Source organism: Nicotiana tabacum, chromosome 3 (genome assembly GCF_000715075.1).
Source record: "Nicotiana tabacum cultivar K326 chromosome 3, ASM71507v2, whole genome shotgun sequence".
Classification (NCBI taxonomy): Eukaryota; Viridiplantae; Streptophyta; class Magnoliopsida; order Solanales; family Solanaceae; genus Nicotiana; species Nicotiana tabacum.
In genome coordinates, this window is record NC_134082.1 from 89,296,773 (window position 1) to 89,317,201 (window position 20,429).

Consider the following 20,429-nt stretch of genomic DNA (forward strand, 5'->3'; position numbering starts at 1 on the left):
TTAAGGAATTTTAATCCCCTCACACGTTGCCAAGGTAATGGATTAAATCCTCCCAGGATAAAACGGAATAAACCTTCCTGCAACAGTGGCAATACAAACTGCAGGATACCAACGAACTCAAAGAACGGAGCAAAATCACACTTACGAATTTAAGAGAGAGAGACTGCGAATTAGGATGCAGTATATTCAGAAAGAAAGAAGTTGTAGAGTCTTTTTCGTATCTGGAAGATGCAGCCTTGCCTCATAATTTATAGGCAAATATCAGAAGAGGTGTCTGGAAAGGTGCCTTTTCAGAAAATACGCGGCCTGCCGCGGTTCTACCGCGATCGCGGCCAGAGAGCTTCTCTGAATCTGACTGCCGCGATTCTACCGCGGTCGGGGTTCTTCAGCAGTGATTTGACATTTAATTAATTATTAAATAATTAAATAAATTTTGTCCAAAAATAATCTTATCGATCGCCGAAGCCGAAGCCGAGCCGAGCGAGCGACGACGACGGCGCGAGGGTTCATTCTCTTCAACTCCTTTTAAGAGCTTTAAGAAGTGAATCTATATATAAGCACATAAATGTGATTGTCCCTCACCAATGAGGGACAAAGTGCAAGACAAAAGTTCACTTCTTCAAATTTTCATTTTCCCTCCATTTTATTTCCCTCCATTTCCAATTCACACTTCTTCTCTTTTAAAGCTCAATGGCTTAAAGTCCAACACTTTATTCTTGTATCAACTGAATCTTCACTTGGCTCAAAGGCGATCGAATTCGAGGGCCAAGGCTATTTGATTCGTTTGGTTTGCATTTATTCCTTTGAAATCAATTTCAATATCAATTTACGTTTTTTCTCAGTTTGTGCCAAGTAAAATCACGTGTCCTTAAAACCGCATATAAATTTAATTGTTATCCCTTTTTTTGGTAAAACATTATCTCTTCTTCATTGGTGATCATTAGTTTTAATTACGTTTTTAATTCTGAGTCGAATAGTTCGGCCTTCTTACCCAAATTAAAATCATGACTTTTTAACGCAATAGAGCATGCACGGTGTGTTCCAGGTTTAAAACATGAGAATGGGAAAACGTTTTACATTTTGGTCTAAGATATATAATTATCAAGATTAGTCTACAAAATCATTTGGTCAACTCTAAGGAATAGCTAGTTGAACCACAACTTTGAAGCACTCTTTCCATTGACCAAGCAAATGAATTAATCTTAATCACAAAAATCGATCAAAGCACTTAATATTAGGCTATATTACATATACCAATAGTACGTTGTTTCTCCTATTTACAATCAAGTTACTTCACTAGGGGTTATTTCAGATAAGATAATCGTGAAAGTTAACGCCATTTCATCCTGTTTAGATCTAAAACTTACGGATGCTAATTAATGGCGTCCGCATGGATTACTCTAATATCATTTGATCAGATTTAACTTTAACCTTTGTATGGAAGAGTACATTAATTGCACATGAACAGTTACTTACTTAGACAAATAATAAGAAAATAACACGATATAATCGCTCTCAAAATAATAGTCGAAAAATATATTTTTTTGTATATATATACATTTCTGAAAGTTATATACAAAAATATAAAATTTTATACACTTTTATGATTATCATCGGATGTAAGTAGTTTCGGACATGGGCTAAAAGTGGTCTTTGCCCAAAAATTAATTAAGTAGCCTAGCTTAAAATGCAAAAGTTCACAATAGTGCTTTCTGCTGTTATTATAAGAACAATTTGATTCTGGCAACTTTTTACTTCACGAGTTGCTACGGTGCTAATACTAGTAAAGTGAATCTTTAGATATATTGCAATTTGATCATTTAATTTGGATGTAATTGTTCAAATTTATCAAGTTGAAAGAGCATCCGTACCTAGTTTCAAGTTGATTTGGCCCCTAGGAAATTCATTCTTGTCTATTACTTCTTGGTCGTTGGTCAATTAAGGGAGAAAGGACTTTCTAATTAATTTTCAACAGAACGTGTATTTGTTAAACTTAAGGAAAAATCAATTCCTTAAAGAGATCAAGGATTAGCACTTATGCTTAATGCTCAAGCGAAAATAATGATTTTTTTTTTTCGTTTTTTCGTATGACTTATATGTTAGTTTTGATGAGCGAAGAGACAAATGGTTTATAACATATTTTTGCAAATTAAAAGATAAATGGAAATACTAACCGACAATAATACTATTTTGTGAAAGAATCTCGACTAAGAATTCGAATAATTTCTTACAAAATGGAATCAAAATTAAACAACATGAATTTCAGCAGATTTTCTTTTTCTTTTAGTTGAATCTTCGAGAGGCTACTGTTCAATTATTGTTTGCTATTTCCTTCTTTTTGCTTTCAGTAAATGAAATGGAATAGTTTTACAGGTGTTTCAAGACCGAGTCTAGTTTCCAACTGTGCAAAGGTTGATTTAGTTTTCTAAGGTAATGTTGAATTACAATAATAACGGGTATAATTGACAACGTCATTTTTTTTATACATGAATCCACAATCTCAATTGAAGGAAGACGTTTTTAAAAAAGGGATAAAGGGGTATCTGTGAGCTATTATAAGCTCTACGGAATAACAAAATAAAAAAAACAAGGGGGGGGGGGGGGGGATAAGCTTTAACTCGTAAATGAGATTATTGAAGTTGATAATATATTATTAATTGTTATAACTTTATATTTGCCTAGTTGATTGACTATGTATCGATTTCCTAACTTAGTAGGCGTTTGGACATGATTCCAAAAAAAAAAAAAAATTTGGAATTTCACTAATATTTGAATTGAAGATAAAGTTAGTGTTTGGTTATAATTTTTTAATATATTTGGATGTTTTTTTTAAAAAACCATAAAACATAATTAATACCCCCACAACTTGTAAAAAATATCAAACCCACCCCAATTTGATTATCCTACTTGAAATAAACAATCAAAATGCTATATTTTTTTTTTTTGTTTTTGATGAAGTAAGTGAATATTATTAGCCAAAGACATTAAGAAGATGCAGGTGTTACAAAGAAAAAGAAGTAGCAGCCCAAAAAATCAACAAAAGATATATCATAAAAATATGGGGTAAATTTGTAAATCTAAAAATTTAAAAATAGATTTTCAAGTGAAAAAGGAAAAAATGATAAGAATTGTATGTCCAAACATTATTTTCAAATTTTATTTTTTGAAGAAAAGCAAAAAAAATGTATGTCCAAACGGGCTCTTAGTAATCTACTTCTTCATTTTTCCTCAACTCCCATTCCCTTCAAATGATGGGGAAAACTCTCATACCACTTGAAATCTTTATATTTTTGGTTTTATACCTTCATCATTTCCTTTTTAGGATGTTAATGCTGCACAAAATGTTTAAGATGGATGTGTGGTCATATAAGATTAGAAATTAATATATTTGCGAGAAAGTTCAAACAGTAAAAATCGAAAAAAATGTTAAAAAAGGACAAGATAGACCTAAAATTACATCGAAGGCAAAATAAAAAAAATGATCTATATAGGCAAGGGGAGGGGTCATGGAACATAGAATAAGGGCATGTCCTCGGATGGGGCGGAGTGTGGGGTGGGGTTCAGGGGGTGGGTCGGGTAGCAGGGGAGGTAGAGGGGGCAAGGGAGCCTATAAGTTGAGAATCGGGTCATGGAACATAGGTTCACTAACGAGTAAATCCATAGAGTTGGCAAAAATCCTGCAGAAGAGGAAGATTAATATAGCGTGTGTCCAGGAGACTAGGTGGGTCGGATCGAGGGCGAAAAATATGGATGGGTATAAGTTGTGGTACTCTGGTGTCCTGAGGGGTAAGAATGGAGTGGGTATCCTGGTAGATAGCCATCTTAGGGAGTCCGTGGTGGAGGTCAGACGAGTGAATGATAGGCTAATGACTTTTAAGTTGGTGGTGGGTGAGGGTACTTTAAATGTCGTTAGCGCGTACGCACCACAAGCAGGCTTGGATGAGGAGATTAAAAGGCAATTTTGGGAGGGGTTGGATGAGATTGTTCGTAGTATACCGCCTTCTGAGAGGTTATTCATAGGAGGAGATTTCAATGGTCATATTGGGTTATCTGCAGGTGGGTACACTAAGGTGCATGGCGGATTTGGTTTCGGAGAGCGGAACGGAGGGGGCATTGCGCTGTTGGACTTTGCCAAGGCTTTCGACCTAGTCATTGCAAACTCGAGTTTTACGAAGCGGGATGAACATTTGGTTACTTACCAAAGTTCGGTGGCTAAGACTCAGATTGACTATCTCCTCCTCAGGAGATGCGACAGAAGGTTGTGCGAGGACTGCAAGGTTATCCCAAGTGAGACCCTCTCAACGCAGCATAGGCTTTTGGTGATGGACATTTGTATTAGGATAAGGAGGAAGAAGAGGTCAGTACGAGGACGCCCCAGGATTAGGTGGGGCGCCTTAACTAAGGATAAGGCTAAAGAGTTGGAAGGAAGGCTATCGGCAATGGGAGCTTGGGGAAGTAGTGGGGACGCAAACACAATATGGTCGACGACGGCGGACTGTATAAGAAAGGCGTCGAGAGAGGTGTTAGGGATATCTACGGGCCACTATGGTGGACACAAAGGAGATTGGTGGTGGAATGCAGTGGTCCAAGGTAAAGTGGAAGAAAAGAAGGCGGCTTACCTAAGGTTAGTAGGGAGCACTGACGAGGAGGAGAAGAGAGAGAACAATCAAAGGTATAAGGTAGCTAGGAAGGAGGCGAAGATGGCAGTGACGGAGGCTAAGACGACAGCTTTTGCTCGTCTGTATGAGGAACTAAGGAACAAAGGTGGGGAGAAGAAGTTATTCCGACTCGCTAAGGCGAGAGAGAGGACAACTCGGGATCTGGACCAAGTGAGGTGCATAAAAGATGATGACGGCAAAGTTTTGATGGGAGATGGCCAGATTAAGAGGAGGTGGCAGACCTATTTTCATAAACTTCTAAGTGAAGAAGGGGATCAGGATACTATACTTGGGGAATCGAGGAATGCCGACAGTCACCATGAAGTAAGTAATTGAAGGGACATTGAGATCGATGAAGTCATGGAGGCAATGCGTAAGATGAGAAGGGGCAGAGCTACCGGGCCAGACGAAATTCCGGTTGAACTGTGGAGGTGTGTGGGTAGAGCAGGCTTGGAATGGCTTACTGCATTGTTTAGTGTTATATTCAAGACTAATAGAATGCCTGAAGAGTGGAGGTGGAGTACAATGGTCCCGCTGTATAAGAACAAAGGTGATGTCCAGAGCTGTAACAACTATAGGGGCATCAAATTATTAAGTCATACCATGAAAGTTTGGGAGAGAGTGGTAGAAATGAGAGTGCGAAGTACGGTGTCTATTTCAGACAACCAGTTCGGGTTCATGCCGGGACGATCTACCACAGAAGCTATCCACCTTATTAGGAGGATGGTGGAACAGTACAGAGATAAGAAGAATGATCTCCACATGGTGTTTATTGATCTGGAGAAAGCATACGATAAGGTGCCTAGGAAGGTCTTGTGGAGCTGCTTAGAGGATAAAGGGGTCTCGAGTAACTATATTAGGGTGATTAAAGACATGTATGAGGGAGATAAGACTCGGATTAGGACAGTAGGAGGCGACTCTGAACACTTTCCAGTTATTACGGGGTTGCACCAAGGGTCTGCGCTCAACCCATTCCTATTTGCCCTGGTGATGGATGCACTGACTCATCATATTCAAGGGGAGGTTCCATGGTGCATGCTATTTGCTGATGATATTATTCTAATTGACGAGACAAGAGGCGGCGTCAACGAGAGGCTAGAGATTTGGAGACATGCTCTTGAGTCTAAAGGTTTCAAGTTGAGTAGGACGAAGACGGAATACCTTGAGTGCAAATTTGGAGTTGAGCCGACGGAAGCGGGAGTTGAAGTGAGGCTTGACTCTCAAGTCATTCCCAAGAGAGGTAGTTTCAAGTACCTTGGATCGGTTATGCAGGAGATCGGGGAGATTGACGAGGATGTCACACACCGTATAGGGGTGGGGTGGATGAAGTGGAGGTTAGCGTCGGGAGTCTTGTGTGACAAGAAAGTGCCACCGTTACTAAAAGGTAAGTTTTATAGAGCAGTGGTTAGGCCTGCCATGTTATATGGAACTGAATGTTGGCCGGTAAAGAACTCACACATCTAGAAGATGAAAGTAGCAGAGATGAGGATGTTGAGGTGGATGTGCGGGCATATAAGGATGGATAAGATTAGGAATGAAGATATTCGAGAGAAGGTGGGTGTGGCCCCATGGAGGACAAGATGCGGGAAGTAAGACTCAGATGGTTCGGGCACATTCAGAGGAGGAGCACTGATGCACCGGTGAGGAGGTGTGAGCGACTGGCTGTAGTGGGCACGCGGAGAGGTAGAGGAAGACCTAAGAAGTATTGGGGAGAGGTGATCAGACAGGACATGGCGCGACTTAGGATTACTGAGGACATGGCCCTTGATAGGGAATTATGGAGGTCGAGCATTAAGGTTGTAGGTTAGGGGAGAGTGAATATTTCTACAGCACAATAGAGGGAGACTATCCAGTTAGGAGTTAGACTAGGAATGTCATTGGTCGTCTATTGATGCAGGGCTTTCCCTTCTAGTTGTACTATACCAGCCATCTATTTCGTATTTCGTATTTTGTATCCTGTATTTCATATTTCATATCTCTTATATATTGTTGTTGTTATTTTTATTACGCATTTTTATGGCACTAATATATCATCTCCTATTGCTTTTTTGAGCCGAGGGTCTCCTGGAAACAGCCTCTCTACCCTTCGGGGTAGGGGTAAGGTCTGCGTACATATTACCCTCCCCAGACCCCACTTGTGGGATTATACTGGGTCGTTGTTGTTGTTGTTGTTGTTGTATAGGCAATACTTAGTTAAGAATATGTTTTAGACATTAACACTGTTACTGAACTTTCTAATACTTTTTAGAGATTTAGTTGTATTTGCATAATATTCATGAAATAATTTAAGTGAAGTAGTAAAGATCAAATATATTTGGTTGACGCCAAGTTGTTTAGGATTAAGAATGTAATATTTGTTGAAGCAGTTATGAATTATTGAAAAACTTAAATTGAGTATTCTTTCAATTGAATAGTACTTTTAAATTTTAAATTTGTTAGCAGCAATCCATATGGAGTATATAAAAGTTAATTAAAGGGAATAGACAATGTCAAAAGTGGAAGGTGGTGTTAGAATAGCCCATTGGAATAGTGGCCCCTGGTTTTTCATTTCCATTCACCTCTACTAATTATGGAGCTTTTCTTTCAGCCACATCCCAATCCACTACTCCTCCATTTATATACCCCTCCCCTCTCCCACCATTTTTTTAACTCATCTACTATCATTCACATCACAGTATAGTAGGGGATGCAAAATTTCACTTCTCTGTTTTTTTACCACTCAACAACTCCAACATGTAATATATACTACGTATATACTGCTTATATAAAACAGTAAAATTTTGTTGCTCTTCTTTACATGAGTAACGTAACGCCTTTATTGGATATATATACCCCAGATCGTAATTCGTCTTGAATATATATTTGAATTTGATTAATACTTGGGTGAATGGGGACTGAGAAAAATATAAGCGATATGAAAGATAAGGAGTACAATAAGTCGAAGAAGAGGCGTCGGAGGCGGAGGCGGAGGGAAGTGTCAAGGGTTCAGAAACTCTATGAAACTTGCAAACAAATTTTTGCTAATTGCGGACCCGGCGTTGTGCCGTCCCCGGAAAATGTTGAACGTCTCAAAGCAGTTTTGGGTATGTTGTTATTCTAGTTGCTTTTACTATATCTTTACTTGGATTCCTGAGTCATTGTTTTGGTTAGATTCCTGAGATTTTAATGTTATACTACTATTGGTATTTTGGGGGAACTAATTGTTAATTTATATAAAATGATGCCATAACAATTCTCTAAGTGTACTTGTTTTAAGGTACAACCGTACAAGGTGCAACTTTTGAAAACGGGGCACTTAATCTGGCATTGATAAAATTGATCATGCATTGCCATTTTGAATTCGTTCATTTTAAAGTAAATAATGAAACTCGTAACTATTTCAGTGTTGCACTATCACTATACTATATATTTATTATTTAATGCTTACCGTGATAGCTTTTATCTTATTAAATCTTATTAAAGAGTTTAAATTTAGCAAAAAGAGTTACATTAATGATGAGTTTGTTAGTATATTTTATCACTTTTAGCACGACAGGATCCAGTTGTCTTGTCATTTTTCTTGCTTTTCCTCTCCCATTACGAAAATGCCTTATAGATTTTGGATAAAGCTGCTTCCTTTACTGTTCTTTAAAGCTAAATTTGTCTGCAATTTTGGTGTAAGAAATATTTATCTTGTTGGTTAAAAAAGGAGCAACCTTTTCTGGAATTGGGACCCAAATAACTGCGGCTTTGTTCCCTTTCTTTCTTTCAAACTTTTTCCTTTTTGCTTTGCTTATGAATGTCCAGGATTTGAGGATGACACTGTAACAATTGCTCCATTTTCCTTTGTACAGATAACATGACTGAAGCAGATGTTGGCTTGATGCCGAATATGCCCTATTTCAAATCTACACTATCTGATGGACCTCCTAAAATAATGTACCTGCATCTCCATGAATGTGACAAATTCTCGGTATGTAGCCAAGGTCGAGTTTTCATAAGTTTACTATTTCACTCAAAAGATTTAACATATATATACACACTTGAATTTTACACTACTATTGTTGTCTAATCAGCTGTTTGCTTCATTTTTTTTAGGTCACTAACCTTACTTATTATTAACCGTTGTTTATAGTTATCTTTTCCGGTGACCTTTGTTTATGGTTATCTTTAATTTAGGTGACCTAATAGGTTAAAATTCTTCTATATTGTCAGTATATAAAAGTTAAATGCAACTTTTTAATGAAAAGAATTTTATCTTTCACTTCTCCCTCTTCATTGAATTCATAGTTTGTTTCTTTTTTGGTAGATCGGTATCTTTTGCTTGCCACCATCAGCAGTCATTCCTCTTCATAACCATCCTGGAATGACAGTTTTCAGCAAGCTTCTCTTTGGTAAAATGCACATCAAATCTTATGATTGGGTGGATAATCTCCTTCCCCATCAATCTACTCCAAGTGCCAATATATCTGACAGTAAGTTCGATTGAGATTGCTTATCTTGTTAATTTAATCTTTGAAAATGGCAAGTTGCGTGGATTCCTTTGCTTTCCCTTAAAAAGTTAGTCCATCCGTTTAAAAAATATTGGTCTAGTTTGACTTGACACAAATTTTAATAAAAAAGGGAAACTTTTGAGATATATGATCTTAAATAACACATAACATTTGTGTCGTTGTAAAACTTTTGAAATTTGTAGTGTTAAACCTGTCATAACATTTGTGTGGCTGTGAGCACTTCCTATTAATGAAATATTGAAAGGTGCAAATCTTTTTTATACGAAATAATAAAGAAATAGTGTCAATATTTTTTAAACGGAGGGAGCAATATAAATTCAGATTTGAGAGTGAAAGTAGTTATGAATGCAACTATATATTAATATGATTATCTTACGCCGCACATTTAGAAAATACAGTAGTAGAAATCTTGACTCCCAAATCCATTATTGAGATAACTCGAGTTGGGATACTATAACAAGACCTTTCTAGTTCACTCAGAAAACATGGTTGTCCGCTGATGAACTCACTCTCCTTGCCTTAGAATTTAAAGGAGAGTATGAAAAAAAAAAATCCCATAAAGAAAATCTTTGGCTGGATAGTGACATGTACGAGTTGTCTTCCAGCACATATGAATTCAAGATTTAGAGTTGTGGGTTCAATCTTGTATGTATACGTTTTAAACTTTTTCCGCATAGGATATCTAGCTCAAGCTGAATGATTCTGTTGAACACACAGAATTTGCCCCTCTATCCTCCTCCTGTACGAAGTCTTACGTGTGAGCACCTAATTTTTGACAATATTTAATTTTTTGTCACTTCTTCTATGTAAATATTTTAGGGGTTTTAACCTACAATTTTTAGCTTTGTTACACTTTTTATTATAGGGTAGAAATACAAAATTTTAAAAGGTGAATTATTACTATTACTATTATTTTATTTTTAAAATAATAATAAAAAATCCATTTTTTTTTAATTTTCGGGTGAGATATAAAAAATAAGAAAAAGGGAAGTATAGAATAAACAAAATAAAAGTAAAAGTGGGTGGAATTCTCTTTTAAAAAGCAAAAGAAAGTTGATTGTTTTTTTAAGAAAAGTAAAATAAGTGGAATCCTCTTTTAAAAGTAAAAAAAAAGTGAGATTTTAAATAAGATAAAAGTAATTAAAGTTTGGAATTTAAAAAATAAAAGTAAATAAAGGTGAGATTTCTTTTTATAAAAAATAAAAGCAAATTATAAGTGGGATTTCTTTTAATTAAAAAATAAAAAAATATTTTTAAAAAATAAAAAAAATCTGAAAATTTTTGAAAATTTTGCTATAAATAGAAGAGAAAATCTGATAAGAAAAGAGAGAAAGGAGAGAAAAGAGAGGGGAGAATTGAGAGAAACAAATTTTTTCTTCTCCTATGCTACGACTCTTCCTCTTTCTTTTGAAAATTTCCAGCAATTCAACACCTCAAAACCCAACAAAAATACTTCAAAACATCCCCTTTTACACGCCAAAGAGTGGTGTTAACAGTCGAGGTCGAGGATTCCGTTGGAGCTCTGTTCACCGGCTTTGATGATCATCTTTGCTTATGCTTGTTCGGCGTTCGTCTGAGTTATTGTACATATTCTTGGAGACTCTTTTAATTGGAAATCTTGCATTAAAAGGTTTATTCTTCCCTCTCTTTTTTTTTATCTTATTTTATGTGATTTTATTTATTTATCTTTAAACTTTATAAATAATAATGTAAATCAATCCTTAAATGTTATATGTTTAATCACGTTTCTGAAAATATAGTATTTAAACTTGCTAAAAGTTTGGAAGATTTGGACACTAATAAGTTTAGGCTTCAATTGTTGGGATGTAGGGTATTGGTATATGATAATTTATTTATTCAAATATCTAAAATCATATACTTTTTCCAAAAACAATTCCATAACTTTTGGCCTTACAATAATCTTAAATTAGTTTAGGAAAATACTTCAAAGTGCGCTAGTTTATTTAGGTGCGCTTTAAATAATTAAATATCATGGCTATGTGTATGGTCTCCGTGGCATAATTGTGATATGTAACAAAATAAGTATTAGAACGCGTAACTTATTTCAAGATAACTTTTTTTTCATAATTTTAATCAAGCAATAAAGCGGACATAGGTAAAAGATGAGAACCAATAAAACACAAGTTATTCAAAAAATAGTATAAGCCAAATATAGTCAATAAAGCGACCGTGCTAGAACCACGGGACTCGGGGAATGCCTTACACCTTCTCCCCGGTCAACAAATTCTTTACCCGGACTTTGTTTTCGCAGATCAATAATAAAAGAGTCAAACTTTCCTTTGAATAGGGATCAAATAAAAGGTGACTTGGAACACCCAAAAATCAATTCCAAGTGGCGACTCTGAATAACAAAATAATCCCTATTTCAAATTTGTCACTTTAATTGGAAAAAACTCTTTAACCCACAATCCATAACATACATTATCTTTTGGAGGGGTAGAAAAGGGGTATGACATTAAGTATAACAAGAATCACTCTTTATCAGATGATACAAGGGATTGGACTGGACTACGTCTTGCAAAATTGAAAAAGAATTCCGAGTTTACAGCTCCTTGCAAAACATCAATCCTCTATCCAGCTGATGGAGGAAATATGCACTGCTTCACAGCAAGGACAGCTTGCGCGGTGCTGGACGTGCTTGGGCCACCTTATTGCGATCCTGAAGGTCGTCATTGTCAATACTACTATGACTTCCCATTTCCCAATTTCTCAGGTATAACGCACCGTACATTTATTGAAAAAAAATCGAGTTCAGTTGATTCCTTGGAAGGTTATTGCTTTTTTTTTTTTTTGATTGATTATTCGACATTTGAAATCTATTGGTCCTAACTAATTTAGATTTGCGGCGTAGAATAGGGGATTTTATTACTCTTTATCAAAGATGATTTCATTTTTAGAGATACCTATGGTTATATAATGGCAAAAAACCCTTCATCATTCCACCTGACCCTTATGCTTATTATTTTCTTTCTAAGTATTCTCAAAAGTGGTACTTTGATTTGATTCTTAAAGATATACTCCTATTTGATTCTTAAAGATATACTCCTATGACATACATAAACTATATTTCAAGAAATTGTTGGCAGTGAGCAAACAGTTTCCTAAACAAGTAGACGATAAAATACTGCCAACTTGGCCAGCTGACAGAATGATTATTATATTCTGTATTCCTTTTTCTCCAAAGTTTACCCATAATGTTAATTGATTTGATTGATTGTACTTGAAATGACATTCTAAATACGGAAATATTTGTGCCTCCGACATTATCCATCCACATGGGAGTCCTAATACTAGGTTTCTTGTTTTTCTGTCTAATTTATTTTTCGTCGTTGATATGTTGAAAGTACACAGTAGATGGCTTGTCAGTGCCCGAGGAACAGCAAAATAAATATGCGTGGCTCAAAGAGGGGGAGAAACCTGAGGACTTCACTGTAGATGGAGCATTGTACAGTGGACCAGATATTATAGTAAACTGAAAGAATTCCTTGAAATTCACAATTGAAGCAGAAAGAAAACTTTTCTCCGCCCCCACCCTCTCTTTCCTTTTTACTTTTGAGTCCCTTTTTTAACTCTATTCAGATTTCAATGGAGAATAGTCAAAAGGGACAAAACTAGGAGGGAGGGTTTTTTCTCTTTGTTCCTGCTATAGTTCATGTACATATATAGTCAGATCATAACAAGAAAGGATAGATGCGCCGAAAAGTAACGTTTTTCCTTTCGTTTTGCAAGTCTTAAGAAAGTAGGTAGATCTGTACACTAAGTTTCAGTTATACATAAGTCTGCATAAGGATCAGATTACATTAGGTCTAATGTATGCACTTATGTAGCTTTATGTTGTGTTGTATTTGTATGCGCTGTGTAGCTTTACATTGCATTTTTACTTAACACTGTTTTACGGCTTAAATTCACGACTTTTTGGTCACATGATGACAAGATCTCGCGTTGTGACAAAGTTCTCTTTTTGTTTTTCAAATTATTAATCTCATTTTGTTTTATTTGGATTATGATAAGCTTTACCCACCTTAAAACTAGGCAGCAGATTTAGGTGTACTGTTTAAGATGATTGTAAAGGTCATTAGATATATAATTGACAAAATTTATATATTAATATAAAGGAGCGCATTGAGGAAGGTGATGTGTTTCTCTTATAGAGTCGGGTTCCTATTTATTTTTTTTCTTAATTTTTTGCCTTCTTTGACTTATGTATTTATTTATATTACAGATTAAAAAATTATTCTAAATGCATCAAAGGGGAGATGTTAAACCGGCTAAGACGTTAAGTCTTAGGAATTCTTAAAAAAATTTAACCGTCTATATACATTAAAAGAGGAGGCGTTAATAAACGACCGTTTTATGAAAAAAAAAAAAGAAGTTCAGTTTCTGCTTACTTGGTTCTAAGAATGTGTAGTTACACAAAATATATAGACCCAATTTTGTAACCATGAAAGAGAATGGATACGTAGCAGCTTGACTGCTTCTAACTGATGTTCGAGTAGTTTTTTTGGTTTTGTGCTTTTTTCCTTTTTGGGTCTCATTATTCTGTGAGTATTTTCTTTTCACATGATATCGGTATTTTGTTTTCTTCTCCAGGTACTGGGTTTGGCTTCTACCAAATATGCATTTATATGTTATTCTTTGGTGATCTATCTACGTACTTCATAGTCAATAACAGACTGCATATATCCACATAAATTCTAATATTCTTGTATTACCTTTGTTGTGGAAAAAATATATTCTTATGATTTATATCCCATGGAAATGAAAAAAAAGGTTAAAACAACATTCCATCAAAACAATAAAAGAAAATGCATGATGTGCACTTCGTAAGTTTGGTAGTAAAAAGGTTATGATTTATACATTTCATAAACAACTTTTAGTACATCTTATTTGAAAATTATGTCGAAATGCGTAGATAAAATATTATTGTTAGGATTTGCTTCTTTTATGAGATTTACCGGGTCCTTACATATTTTGCAGAAAGAAAGAAAACAAAATAGAAAATGAAAGAGAAAAAAGAAAGCAGAAGTTAGAGAAAAGGTAAGACGTAAGATGGAAGATGCCAATTGATTACGTCATTAACGGGTTTTTTGGTGTCTGAAGTCAAAACTTTATTTCCCCATTTTCGTCTTCTTTCAATTTTATTTCTTTCTTCTCTTTTTAACAAGTATACTCACGACCCAATTTAGGATCATGACCGGCACTTAGGAGCAAGTGCCCTTAATTAAGACTCATCGGTATTTTTTAAAAAATCGGACAGAGTTTCCCATGTTTTTGGACTATCCCAAAAATAAACTTGTCTTAGAAATCAACAACCAACATCATAATATCATACCAAACAATTGGCAACCAATCAATCAACCAAAACTAGTCTCCACCATTACTAATCAACCCACTAACAACCAGAAATAATAATTTATCTCCAACTTTGATAATAAAGAACGATACTCAACATAAGACTAATAGCAAAATAATACTCATGACACTAAAAGAATGACTATGGAGCGACTCTAAGAATTCAAAGAAAAGACCATAACAATTGATAAAAATCTCCGGCCACGCGAACAAGTGCGAGGCTCACCAAGAATTCTCAACCTGTGCGCTCTAATTAACGAAATCCTCACCTGCGTCAACTGCTGTCTTTGTAAAAAAAATTAGCGGGGAATGAGTCGCTAGCTCAGTGAGTAATAACACTTAACTACAACCGTTTTATTTGGGGCCAGAAATATGCTAGTATCTCAAAGAGAAAATAACATAAAATGCCCTTTCAGAAATAATAAAAAATTTCAGTCTCATCCAGCTTTTCTTGTAGTAAAATATAATTAACAATTCAGTAATAAGCTCGGTAACCACTGTATAATATCAGTATTCACATTTTGGGAGGTTTCAATGAACGGATAATGTAATCGGTGTAACTGTGAACTTCTTCGCAAGAAGTCAAATATAATGGTAGTCCCTCGAGCGTCCCTACTCGAGGAAAATCGGTAACGGCATGCTAGTTCTGCCTTCCCACTAGCGAGGGCTATAACGGTAATCAATAATTACAAGGTGCACCAGGTCTAACGAACCCGCCGTTAGCTACGAGATCCCTCAATGTCTACTCCCATTTATACTTGTCTCTGTAATCTGTATATACTCGTAGAAACTATTTTAAAATAATATAGGGCATTTCGGTTCTTATCAAATCATATAATTTTCTTTTGATAACAGTAAATTCAAGTAACGGTAAAACAGATCTAGTGACAAGGAAAATATTTAAAATCACGGTATTCATATCAAATAACTATTTCGGTATGATATCGAGTAAGAGACTTGTCCCACATGCAACTTAAAATAATCGGTAAGATTACTACTCACAGTACTCATGCCGAAATTCCAAATGTTTCACCTCGAGCAATTCGTACAACTTCCTCCAATTCAATCTATAATTACATAATATCGGTCTCATGTTAATTTCTATGTTTAGGTTAATTCATAGCTAATTTAGAATACCCAACCCTCGAGGTTCCATATTTGACTCTTAATTCGCCGAATTATATTTACCCACATATGAGTAATTATTAATATATCAACTCCAACCTATTCATATAATTTACCCAGTTAATTTATGGAAAAGTTTCATGAAATTCTCCCAATTTCCTTAACTATATCTTTCAAATTTTTAATCCAACTTCAAAATTATATCTACTCAACAATACAAAGATTATGTATATAAAATTCCATAGTCTTAAAAGAGGAAGAAATACTATAACTACCTGGAGTGTATTGCTGAAACTTAAGGAATTGTATGCCAAAGATGAAACACGGTCTTCAGCGCTAGAGAAACAGCCGAAGTTTCTTCCTTTTATTTTTCTGTTCGATGGTAGGTCTAAGGGTTTTATTTTCTTTAAAACCATCTTTAGCTTCTGTCCGTCCCTTTCTTTCCCTTTTCTTTTAGTGGCTTTGCCCTTCTTTTAGTTAGAGTAGGTTTCTTCCTCTTTCTTTATTTTTTCAATTAATTAGTTATTATTATTATTATTATTTGCTAATAACCAATACACCCTTACTAAAAATAAGGGTATTACATCCTCCCTACCTTATGAAATTTTGTCCCCGAATTTAACTTAAGTACATACATCTAGACTGAAATAAATGGTAATACTTCGCTTGCATATATTTTGCTAGTTCCCAAGTAGCTTCTTCGACTGTATGATTTCGCCATAAGACTTTTACGAACTCAATTTCTTTTGACCGTAGCTTTCTTACTTGCCTACCAACAATAGCCATCTGTTCCTCCTCGTAAGACAACTTCTCATCAAGCAGTATAGTCGGTGCTTCAATCACCTGAGATGAGTCTGATATATATTTTCTTAGCATTGAGACATGAAACACTGGATGAATAAAGGACAACTCAGGAGGAAGTGCCAAACGATAAGCCACCGCTCCCACTCGGTCTAGTATCTCATACAGTCCTATAAACCTGGGGCTCAACTTGCCTCTTTTCCCAAGCCGCATCACACCTTTCATAGGGGAGACTCGTAGGAACACGTTGTCCCCAATTGTGAACACTAAATATCTTCTTCTCTCATAAGACTTTTGTCAACTTTGAGCTGCAAGCAATCTCTTTCTGATCAACTGGACCTTGTCCATAGCTTCTTGTACGAGGTCGGGTCCCAATAAGTTAGTCTCTCCAGCTTCAAACCATCCGATAGGAGAACGACATCTTCTACCACACAATGCTTTGTACGGTGCCGTTTGAATACTGGACTGGAAGCTATTGTTGTAAGCAAATTCAGCTAAAGGTAGATAAACATCCCAACTACCTCCAAACTCAAGAATGCAAGCTCTCAACATATCCTTCAAGATCTGTATAGTACGTTCAGACTGCCCGTCTATCTGTGGATGAAATGCAGTACTAAGATCTACTTGTATACCCAATGCTTCTTGAAAATATTTCCAAAAGCGTGAGGTAAATTCTGATCCTCTATCAGAGATGATGGATATTGGAACTCTGTGAAGTCGGACAATTTCGTTCATAAATACCTGTGCATACCTGACTCCACCATATGTAGTCTTCACCGGCAAAAAGTGTACTGATTTTGTCAGTCGATCTACAATTACCCATACCAAGTCATAACCTCTAAGGGTTCGTGGTAGCCTGGTGACAAAATCCATAGTAATGCTTTCCCATTTCCACTCTGGAATCTCAATTTGTTGTAGTAGTCCTGTGGGTCGCTGATGCTTAACCTTGACCTGCTGACAAGTCAAACAACTAGAAACAAAGTTAGCAACATCTTTCTTAATACCTTCCCACCAATAAAATTGCTTCAGGTCATGGTACATTTTTGTGGATCCAGGATGTATAATGTATTTAGAGTTGTGGGATTCTTCAAGAATAGCATGTCTCGACCCATCTACGTCTACTACACAAAGCTTGTCACCCATTTGAAGAACACCATCACTTTCAACAGTCATATCCTTGCTTTTACCAGCTAAGACCTCATCTCTGTATTTACATAATCGTTCATCCTCATATTGTGTGGCTTTAATGTGCTCAAGTAATGAAGACTTAGCCTGAGCACAAGCCAACAATGCCTCTGAATTTCCGACACTAAATCTGATACTTGTATTTTCTAGTCTCTGAATATCTTTGGCCAAAAGCTCTTTGCAGGGGCTATATGTGCCAAACTCCCCATAAATTTTCTACTCAATGCATCAGGCACCACATTGGCTTTTCCAGGATGATACAAAATAGAAAAATTATAGTTTTTGAGTAGTTCCATCCAACGACGCTACCGAAGATTTAGATCTCTCTGCTGAAAGATATACTTCAGACTTTTGTGGTCAGTATAAATCTTACAAGTTTCGCTGTGTAGATAATGTCTCCAAATTTTTAGAGCAAATACCACTGCAGCCATCTCCAAATCATGTGTTTGATAGTTTTGCTCGTGATTTCTCAATTGTCTCGAAACATAAGCAATAACACGACCATTTTGCATGAGAGCACATCCTAATCCCACCCTCGAGGTGTCACAGAATACTATAAATCCTCCAGAACCTGATGGTAAGGCTAATATTGGTGCAGTTGTCAAACATGTTTTAAGTTTTTGAAAGCTCTGCTCACATTCCTCCATTCACTGAAACTTTGCATTTTTCTATGTTAGCTTGGTCAGCGCCGCTGCCATTCTGGAGAAATCCTGCATAAAATGCCTATAATAGCCTTTTAAGCCTAAAAAACTGCGAATCCCTGTAGGAGAAGTAGGTCCGGGCCATTTCTGCACAGCTTCAGTCTTCTTAGGATCTACCATAATTCCATCTTTGGATACAACATGACCCAAAAATGCTACCGAGTCTAGACAGAATTCACACTTTGAGAACTTAGCATAAAGAGAATGTTCTCGCAATGTCTGCAACACAGTCCTGAGATGATCCTCGTGTTCTCCATGGCTACGAGAATATATCAGGATACCATCAATAAATGCTATTACAAATCTATCCAGAAACGGCTTGAACACCCTATTCATTAAATCCATGAATGCCGCTGGAGTATTAGTCAGTCTGAAAGGCATCACGAGAAACTCATATTGCCCGTATTGAGTTCTGAAAGCAGTCTTAGAAATATCTTCATCTTTGATTCTAAGTTGATAATAACCAGAATGGAGGTCAATCTTTGAAAAGTGGGCAGCACCTTGTAACTGATCAAACATGTCATCTATACGAGGCAAAGGATATTTATTGCATATTGTTATTTTGTTCAACTCACGGTAGTCAATGCACAGTCTCAGGGATCCGTCTTTCTTCTTTACGAATAGTACTGGTGCACCCCATGGTGATACACTAGGTCTAATAAAACCCTTATCTAACAAATCCTGTAACTATTCCTTTAGCTCCCTCAACTCTGCTGGTGCCATTCGATATGGGGGTATCGATATGGGCTGCGTGTCAGGTAGCAAATCAATACCAAAGTTTATTTCTCGTACTGGAGGTAATCCTGGTAAATCCTCAGGAAATACATCAGAAAATTCTCTCACTACTGGTACATTTGCTATACTAACTATTTCCTTTCTTGTGTCATTTACAATGTCTAAGAGACCCAAGCAATCTTTCTTCAAAAGTCGTTGAGCTTTCATAAAAGATACAACTTTGCAAATCTCTGGAATCTGACTCCCTCTTAGAATAAAACTAGGTTCATTTGGTATCTCAAACTTAACTATCTTTGCATGACAATCGACTATAGCATAACAAGAAGATAACCAATCCATTCCCATCAACATGTCAAAGTCAATCATGTCAAATACAATAAGGTCAGCTAGAGTATCTCTACCCTCAACCCGAATCTGACAAGCACGATACATGTATTCAACTAAAAAAGACTCTCCAACAGGAGTAGCAACTAAAAAAGGATCATTCAACAGCTTAGGTTGTCTTCTAAACCCCAAATCAAAGTACGAGGACACATAGGAGTGAGTAGATCCCGAATCAATCAACGCAAGTGCATCAAATGAACAGACAGAAATAATACCTGTAACCACAACATTCGAGGCCTGAGCATCCTATCTAGTAAATGCAAAAACTCTCGCCTGACCTCTACCAGTATTACCTTGTCCTTGATTCACAGTAGCACGGTCTCCAGCACCTCGACCTCTATTTCCTGTACTTGTAGCACCTGAAGTATTACGAGTAGTCTGAGTCAGTGCAGCTGGCTGAATAGAAGCCTGGTTGAAATTTTTTGAAGGCTAAGGGCAATCCCTCAAGTGATGTCCCAACTGGCCACACCAAAAGCACTCTCCAGTTAGAACATGACATTGGCCCAAATGTGATCTACCACAGGTCTGGCAGACTGGAGTAGTGGCATATATCTGCCCAAAATTACGATGTCCAAAAGATGATGGTCCCCTATTACCTTGTCAGTAATGTGGTCTGTATGTGGGCTGTGAAGACATATGTGTCCCTTTTTGAAAACCCTGTTGTTGTTGTTATTGTTGTTGTCCCTGATTTCTTGCTCTTCTATCACTAAAACCACCACTGAAAGCCCCTACTGTCTTGGCATTCTTACGTAAATCACTAGCTGCACGCTCCTCATGTCCCTTATTTTCAGTCTTTCTAGCAAGGTCGACTACATCAGAGTAAGATAAAGTCTTCATCTGTGGGGCTACTGCAGTGTATAGACGGCCAACCAATCCATCAACAAACCTCTGAACTCGAGCTTCTTCGGTAGGCACTAAGTGAGGAGCATATATAGCCAGCTTACAGAACTTAGTGTTATATGTTGACACATCCA

The 20,429-nt window shown here is 36.5% G+C and overlaps 2 protein-coding genes across 4 annotated transcripts; one reads left to right on the forward strand and one right to left on the reverse strand.

Annotated features, from left to right (window-relative positions):
* Positions 1-7,248: 7,248 nt before the first annotated feature.
* On the forward strand, positions 7,249-13,094 carry LOC107798206 (plant cysteine oxidase 2-like). 3 transcript variants are annotated; one of them, XM_016621177.2, is made up of 5 exons: positions 7,249-7,741; positions 8,492-8,610; positions 8,947-9,112; positions 11,658-11,885; positions 12,524-13,094. In XM_016621177.2, exons 1-5 carry the CDS (start codon positions 7,546-7,548, stop codon positions 12,646-12,648), a joined length of 834 nt encoding a protein of 277 aa, XP_016476663.2. In that variant the 5' UTR covers positions 7,249-7,545; the 3' UTR covers positions 12,649-13,094. The 3 variants fall into 3 exon arrangements, with proteins under 3 accessions (XP_016476663.2, XP_016476664.2, XP_016476665.2); XM_016621178.2 differs by having other exon boundaries at positions 12,527-13,094; XM_016621179.2 differs by having other exon boundaries at positions 7,250-7,741; positions 12,517-13,094.
* Positions 13,095-19,023: 5,929 nt separating this feature from the next.
* On the reverse strand, positions 19,024-20,003 carry LOC142176617 (uncharacterized). Its single transcript, XM_075244651.1, has 3 exons — positions 19,974-20,003; positions 19,749-19,863; positions 19,024-19,670 (listed from the first exon to the last, which is right to left on the reverse strand). The coding sequence occupies exons 1-3, from the start codon at positions 20,001-20,003 to the stop codon at positions 19,024-19,026; spliced, it is 792 nt and encodes a 263-aa protein (XP_075100752.1).
* Between the last annotated feature and the right edge of the window lie 426 nt (positions 20,004-20,429).